Raw genomic sequence first — 8,572 nt, 5'->3', positions numbered from 1 at the left:
GGAAATAACCAATATACCAATGGGATTTTTTTTTCTTTTTTTGAAAAAAACAAAGGGTAAGTAATTTGCAATACTAAGAAATTTTTATTTTCTTAATTAAATAGCATTCGTTATTATTGAATTGTGGTAAGGTTTTCCTATTAGTCCTCACAAAAGGATTCATAAATAAGGTTTAGCAGGTGAAAAATGAACAGTGGTAAGGATGGCAGATATTTTAAATTACAATTTGGTGTTCTAATTTCCAAAACAATAGCTTTTAAAGAACTACTTTCCAGAGTCATGTATCCTGGCTTTATTGCTACCATGCTAGCTATCAATTGCAAAAACCAAAAAGATAGTTAAGGAATCAGGTGCCATATTAAGCCTTTGTAGTCAGGTGCTCCTTTGTATTCAGACTAGGCCTGAGTACAATAATGTAGCACTTGGGAAGGAAGATACATCCCAGAAGCCCAGCACTGGAGGCCAGCATAGAGAAGATCTGCACGGCTACCATGTACTTCCCCTTGGTGCTCAGGTAGGTGGGCACAAAGGACACCCAAACACTGCAGAAGACCAGCATGCTGAAGGTGATCAGCTTGGCTTCATTGAAGGCCCCAGGCAGCTTCCTGGCTAGGAAAGCCACAGTGAAGCAGATGGCAGCCAGGAAGCCCATGTAGCCAAGGACAGTGTAAAACATGGGAACAGATCCTTCGTTACATTGCAGGATGATCTCTCCAGCCTGGGAGCGCATGTCAGAGTCTGAGAATGGAGGAGAGGTACCCAGCCAGATGACACAGATGAGAATTTGGATACTGGAACAGGAAATGACAATGGAATTAGCCAGACTCTTTCCCAGCCATCTCCTCACCCTGTTTCCTGGCTTAGTGGCCAGGAAGGCCAGCACAACGGTTATAGTTTTTGCCAACAAAGAAGAGACAGCAACTGAGAAGATGATGCCAAAGGCCGTCTGCCTTAGAAGGCAGGTCACTTTCCTTGGCCGGCCTATAAACAGAAAGGAGGACAAAAAGGAGAGGAGGAGGGAGACAAGGAGGATGTAGGAAAGGTCCCTGTTGTTGGCTTTGACTATGGGAGTGTCAAGATATTTAATGAATATTCCTAAAACAAGGCCTGTGATTAAGGCCAAAAACAGGGCAGTGGAAGCCAAGAGGGTCCCCAGATATTCATCATAGGACAGGAAGGTGATAATCTTGGGGATGCATTGATCTCTGTCCTTGTTGGAGTATTGATCTTCTGGACATTTGGTGCAGTGGTCTGCATCTGGAAAAAGAAGAGTGTCTGCTTGAACATTTTCCTGTAGACTAGCAAAAAAAGCAAGTCAGTTCTGAATCCAGCCAACCCCCTTCAAACAGAAACAGTGATGGGACTTGCTAACACAGAGAGTTAGAAGTCAGAAAAGCTAAAGCACAGAATGAACTCAGGCTTGCTAGAGAGGTTAAAAGCAACAAAAAAGGCTTTTATGGGTATGTTCGTAGCAAAAGGAAGAACAAAGAAACGGTGGGGTCACTCAGAGGAAAAGATGGTGAAATGCAAACAGGGGACACAGAAAGGGCTGAACTCCTCAATGCCTTCTTTGCCTCAGTCTTCTCCGATAAAGAAAACAATGCCCGACCTGAAGAATTTGGAGCAAATGATTCAGCAGAGGAAACACAGCCCAGAATAACTAAGGAGATAGTACAAGAATACTTGGCTACTCTAGATGTATTCAAGTCTCCAGGGCCAGATGAACTGCATCCAAGAGTATTAAAAGAACTGGCAGATGTGATCTCAGAACCACTGGCAGTCATCTTTGAGAATTCCTGGAGAACAGGCGAAGTCCCGGCAGACTGGAGGAGGGCAAATGTTGTCCCTATTTTCAAAAAGGGAAAAGGAGAGGACCCAAATAATTACCGCCCAGTCAGTCTGACATCAATACCAGGGAAGATTCTGGAGCAGATCATTAAGCAAACAGTCTGTGAGCACCTAGAAAGGAATGCTGTGATCACCAATAGTCAGCATGGATTTCTGAAAAATAAGTCATGTCAGACTAACCTGATCTCGTTTTTTGACAGAATTACAAGCCTGGTAGATGAAGGGAATGCAGTGGATGTAGCCTACCTTTATTTCAGCAAGGCATTTGACAAGGTGCCCCATGATATTCTTGTAAAGAAGCTGGTAAAATGCGGTCTTGACTATGCTACCACTCAGTGGATTTGTAACTGGCTGACTGACCGAACCCAAAGGGTGCTCATCAATGGTTCCTCTTCATCTTGGAGAAGAGCGACTAGTGGGGTGCCACAGTGTTCTGTCTTGGGCCCGGTCTTATTCAACATCTTTATCAACGACTTGGATGATGGACTCAAGGGCATCCTGATCAAATTTGCAGATGACACCAAACTGGGAGGGGTGGCTAACACCCCAGAGGACAGGATCACACTTCAAAATGATCTTGACAGATTAGAGAACTGGGCCAAAACAAACAAGATGAATTTTAACAGGGAGAAATGTGAAGTATTGCACTTGGGCAAAAAAAACGAGAGGCACAAATACAAGATGGGTGACACCTGGCTTGAGAGCAGTACATGTGAAAAGGATCTAGGAGTCTTGGTTGACCACAAACTTGACATGATCCAACAGTGTGACGCGGCAGCTAAAAAAGCCAATGCAATTCTGGGCTGCATCAATAGGAGTATAGCATCTAGATCAAGGGAAGTCATAGTGCCACTGTATTCTGCTCTGGTCAGACCTCACCTGGAGTACTGTGTCCAGTTCTGGGCACCACAGTTCAAGAAGGACACTGACAAACTGGAACGTGTCCAGAGGAGGGCAACCAAAATGGTCAAAGGCCTGGAAACGATGCCTTATGAGGAACGGCTAAGGGAGCTGGGCATGTTTAGCCTGGAGAAGAGGAGGTTAAGGGGTGATATGATAGCCATGTTCAAATATATAAAAGGATGTCACATAGAGGAGGGAGAAAGGTTGTTTTCTGCTGCTCCAGAGAAGCGGACACGGAGCAATGGATCCAAACTACAAGAAAGAAGATTCCACCTAAACTTTAGGAAGAACTTCCTGAGAGTAAGAGCTGTTCGACAGTGGAATTTGCTGCCCAGGAGTGTGGTGGAGTCTCCTTCTTTGGAGGTCTTTAAGCAGAGGCTTGACAACCATATGTCAGGAGTGCTTTGATGGCGTTTCCTGCTTGGCAGGGGGTTGGACTCGATGGCCCTTGTGGTCTCTTCCAACTCTATGATTCTATGAGTTGGTCCTTTCCATGTAGGTCCCTAGTGTTGATAACCTCTTATTCCCCTCCAAAGGAAGAGCTTGGAGTGATCTTGAAGCTCCAAGTTGTTAATTGCAGCTACATCTGATCTCACCCCAACACCAGGTGTTGTCAGATGGGTGTAATTTACAAAAAAAAAATGTTCCTTGGAGGAGCATGGACTGGAACTCTGGTCTTCCCAGTACAAACCAAACATCCTAGCTGCTTTGCCACACTGACTGGTTCAGGAGAGCCTACCAGACACAGCAGCACTGCCTAATTCTTACATACTCAAGGCTGTCTCAGTGGTACCTGGAAAGCTTTATTAATATTATGTACGTTGCTATTGAACCTTTATTAAATTCAACCATAAGACTATACTTGAATATTCTTCAAGAAAAGACATGAATTATTGTGCTTTTTGCTGCACATTCCTCTGAAGTCTCCTACCTTCCTGAGTGGAGATCATCCCTTCCGCACATGGAGCACAAGCATGGCAGCAAATGGGTTCCCCTTCCTGAACCTTTTTGGCATATCCAGGGCGACAGCTTTTGGTACACCTGGACTGAGGAAGGGTCTGACCAAAAAGAGAAAAAAAGCATCAATGAAAGACTGTTAGCAAGTAACGTCTGGGCCAGTGTACCATCTCAGTCTCTGTGGAATAAACACGGCTTTGTTGTGGGTGCTTTTTTTGATCCATGGGACAAAACAGAGGGTCATAGTCTTTGGGACACAGTTGGGGCAGAAAGAGATAATCAAGAAGAAACAATTACATGGAGACTGTATTGCCCTTGGATTTAGGAGTCAAAGCTCTCTGCCATTATAACAAAGCTCTAGTAAACACACTACAAATCTGCAATCATGGAAACTGTTTGAAAATATCAAAATCCATAGAAACAAACAACCAGAAACAGAAAGGTATTTGAAGCAGCCATGTTGTGCTCAATTCTGAAGTCTGGCATGCTTCCTGACTACAAAAGCCATGCCCCAGTCATATTCTAACCTGCTTCTCCATTTTCATGTTTCTTATTTTGACTTTCCTCCATTCATCTCCACTGCTGTATAGTTTTAGCCCATTACTTGGATAGGTATAAGGTATATTATTGTTTCTCCCAACAGAGTATCAGAGCTCAACATATCTCTAAAAGGGAATACAATGCAATGAATGGGTTTTCCAAACCTGGTTGAACAGTCTGGACCACACAAGAGCCTCTTCGTCAATGGTGAATTTTGGGCCTGAGGATCCCTGTCTGCTTATGCTCCCAAACTTCACTGCACCGAAGGACTTGTTGGGAAATGGCACCCAGTTCACAACGTCAGATTCGACTGTCAACTGCCCCTTCTCATCCAAATAGACTCCTTCCATGGAAGTATTGTAAAACTGGGAGCTTCCCAGGAAAGGGTGAAGCTAGAACAGGAAAGAAAGCATGCACATTTAGAAAAGAATAGATAAAAGAAAACAATAGAAAAGAAATAATAGAATAAAATAATAATAGAATAGAATAGAATAATAGAATAGAATAATAGAAAAGAATCTAGATAACATAGCCTAATTGCTGAAGATCTTTGTACAGACTGACAATGGGATCTTTAGCCCATTGTTTCTGCCTCAGCCTTTTGGGACAGACTAAAGCCGTAAGATACATAAGCTTTACTCTGCACCCTTGGAAGAATTCTGCAAGGATTAGTTTCATTGGCTAGTAATAGCATGAAGCCTTGCTAAGGAATCAGGTGGTAAAGGGGAGGCAGATTGTCTTCTCAGCAGCAAAATTAAGATATGGGTAACAGTACAGTACAGTGGTACCTCGGGTTACAGACGCTTCAGGTTACAGACTCCGCTAACCCAGAAATAGTACCTCGGGTTAAGAACTTTTCTTCAGGATGAGAACAGAAATCGCCCGGTGGTAGCGCGGCAGCAGCGGGAGGCCCCATTATCTAAAGTGGTACGTCAGGTTAAGAGCAGTTTCAGGTTAAGAACGGACCTCCAGAACGAATTAAGTTATTAACCAGAGATACCACTGTAAATGGAGGCAAAGTAAAGTCAAGTCTGAATGGAATACACAGCATCGATGCCTGTTCAGCCTGTGAGGAAAACAGGAATACCTGCCAAGACTGTATCCTTTGATATTTCAGCCTCTTTTTACCCTTCGCCACCATCTGATTGGATTTGGAGGAAAGCGCAGCACTTATGGCCTGTGCCAGAGCAAGGACAAGATTGTAAATACTGTAACTATCCAGAGACAGGGTTTTCTCAATCACTTCGTCAGGCAGGGACTCCAGAGTGTCATCTTCCCTGCACCTTTTCCTTCCTTTTATAGACAACCTGTGCTTTGAATATGAACATTTAAATGATTTCTCCCCAAAGTGTAATGTAGGATTTATAAATGTTTCAAAATCGTCATAGTTTGGCCTTTTAATATGAGTTAAGAAAGAAAAAAAACCATGAATGTGCAGGGAAGAAAGAATATCATAAGACAAGGTGAAGGTGAGATCCCACAAAGCTGTTGTGATCCAGACTTTCCCCACAATGGGTCTTATATGCTTTTCAACCAACTTTTGCAAAACACGTATTGTACTAAAGAAGTAGCGCATCTCTCCATAGTAGACTAATACATTGACTTTCTTCCACATGAAAGATATTTTAGAATGCCACAGTATTTCCTGATTATGTATTGTGATTGTAACTGAGAAGGCAGCACAAATTGTGTTCCTCGTTAGCAGGGGCTTCAAGGTCCTCATGAACCTCTCTCCATTGTTGGTGTCTGGAGCAACGAGGCCAATCCAAGTCCAGTTGAAGTGCAGGAGAAGTTGGACTATCCCCAGATACTGATGTTCTTCTTTGGGGACCATTCGGTAAACAAAAGGGAACTGAGTTTTGTCATTAAGAGCATCAGAAACAAAACCATAACTCACCTAGTAAAGAACAGATGAGATTAGTGTTGTAACCCCCAACAAAATCCCAAGTCTAGTACTTTGTACTTGCCTGAATTATAACTTTTCTCTGACATGGGAAACAGAGAAAAGACACAGTTTCACGGGGCTAAGAAGCTTTACTCCAGGCAGCTTAACAACACCCCATATTTAGTTGTTTGCTTTCAAAAAACGGTGACAGAGTCTTTGGAATGGGTTGTGTTTGCCCTGATTGCATTTTTTAAAGCGCTTTTATTCTATCATTCTGTGATTCTAAGAGCTGCCATGTCTTCTGTGTTTGATTAAAGAGGGCCATAGAGGGGAAGCATAGAGAAGCCATTAAAGCTAAGTGATCCAGTTATTATCCATGAAACTAATTATCTTTCATGAGTCAAGGTAGCATATGAATAAGTAAATAATAAGCAGGACCACATTAGGAATGTAAGTCTCAAGCTTTTCCTTTACTGTAAATTGCTCTTACTTTTACAGGTTTGTCTAGAGTTTGCTTAGCCTGAGCTCACAGAATTTGTTTCAAAGGATGACATTCCATTGCCTTGTCATGCACTTTCTTTTGTATTTTGCCTCTTGTTTCTTTAATGTTTCCTTTTGCATATTTGTTCATTTGCATCTCATATGGCACTAGCTTTCATTACTTATTCCATTATTCTGTCTTAATTTTGACAATTTCCTCAAATATCCTTCTCCATAAAACACAGCATTTGCATCTGTGGGATCTTGCAGACTTAGCTAAGGGCTTATTGACACATCCCTTATCCCGTTGCTTTTCCAATTTAGAGTGGGTTTTCTGTGGGAAAGGAGTAGGGTGAGGGAGAAATGGCTTGGACCCATGCCTACAAAGCACAGGGTAAATGGAAAGCCACTCAGACCCATGTTTCTAGTCATGGGATGGGAGGAAGTGTGAACAAACCCAGAATCTCCTTAGTCATCTTTGCTAAGAGGTGGTTGAGGCCAAATTCTCCTTCTGCCTTAGAATCATGAACGACATTTTCACATCTTTCCCAAGAAATTGCAATAGCGTTCTGGGATTTTTTCCTTCCCTCCTGATTTTCATACCTGTGGGGTTTTGTAGATGCTTGACATGATTGAAATATCTTTCGATTTGTCAGAATCAGCCCCTTCGATAACAGCCAATGCTTTATTCCATGGTCCACAGTAATAGTTTGGGATGTTTGGCTGCCCAGGGCAGAGCAGGTCCACCATGGCACCACAAGTCATTCTGGCATCATAAAAGTTGTCATAGATGTCATAGCCCAGGGTGAGGTTGGGGAAAAGCCTGTGGTTCCGGTTGACTTCCCGAACAGCAAACAAGAAGGACAGGGTATACCAGGGTGGCAGGAATCCCATCCTGGAAAAAAGTTTGTGTTACCTTGACATTCTTTTCACACAGAGACCAGATGGTGTCATCCTTAGCTGTGATGGGGGTCAAAAATCATGAGATGCGTCTGCAGCATCTGTACACCTGAGATCCATCGACCCCTTCCTGCCCAAATCTTAGAAGAGTGGGCTATTCTAATGCAAATGTCTCACTAGTGTGGGTGAAAGCACACAGTTTGCAGTAGATTAATTTCTGACATTCAGAATAAATCCGACCATTTCCCTCCAAAGGGCCGAAAATAGAAGACATGATTGACCAAGCAAAAGTACCAGAAATGAGGATACGTGCCCAGGAGACAACAACATTTGGTCTCCATGAGGTCAGATTCAGCTTGCATAAAGTTTTTACAACAGTAGGCAAATAAGGACTTACCCAGAAACTCTGGTAAAGGGAGGCTCATTGAAGACGCTTGGATTGAACCCAACAGGTGTAGCAGATATGACCCCACTAATATGGTAGTCTCCTGGCCTGAACCAGTTCAAGGGTTGATTGGGATCCCTTATCAAAGTCAATGGGCATTTTGAGTTCAGCATCTCTGGTGTTGCTTCAGGTAGTAGCAATAGCAACAGCAGAAGGTGAGTTATGATGCCCCTGCCTTTTACTCCAATCTCCTTCTTGAGTGCTATCAGCAACAGAGCTAGCAAATGACCAGCAGCCAAAATCTGCTTGGAAGACCCAGGCTGTATTGACTTAATCACAGGGAACATGCCTGGCGTACATGGCTTGAGAGCCAAAGAGGATTCAATTCAGCCCCATGTGGGCAGCATAACCCCACCCCACCCTCAGTGGCACAGTGGAGAAGTATTTATGTACCAGTCTCTTCTGGCTGAGTTTGATGAAGTTACATCATGTTGTTGTTCAATGTTGGACGCAAATATGATTTTATTCCTCTTGAGCCTTGGCAAGATGATGACAAAGAAATCACCATTATTTTTAATAATTACATTAAAGACTATTTACAGAAACACTGTAAAATTAATATCTGTTAGAAGGATGTTGGAATAATATATGATATTAGCAGGAATGATATGAAG

General features: G+C 42.8%; 1 protein-coding gene across 1 annotated transcript; it reads right to left on the bottom strand.

Moving 5' to 3' along the window:
* Positions 1-358: 358 nt before the first annotated feature.
* LOC307210972 (vomeronasal type-2 receptor 26-like) lies at positions 359-8,245 on the bottom strand (the record flags this gene model as incomplete). Its single annotated transcript, XM_079967171.1, has 5 exons — positions 359-1,257; positions 3,683-3,809; positions 4,413-4,640; positions 7,217-7,508; positions 7,911-8,245. The coding sequence occupies 5 exons, from the start codon at positions 8,243-8,245 to the stop codon at positions 359-361; spliced, it is 1,881 nt and encodes a 626-aa protein (XP_079823297.1).
* Between the last annotated feature and the right edge of the window lie 327 nt (positions 8,246-8,572).

Source organism: Podarcis cretensis (assembly GCF_951804945.1).
Source record: "Podarcis cretensis genome assembly, chromosome: 2".
Taxonomy (NCBI): Eukaryota; Metazoa; Chordata; class Lepidosauria; order Squamata; family Lacertidae; genus Podarcis; species Podarcis cretensis.
Note: the sequence above shows the minus strand (reverse complement) of the source record. Positions and strands in the feature narration are given on the sequence as shown.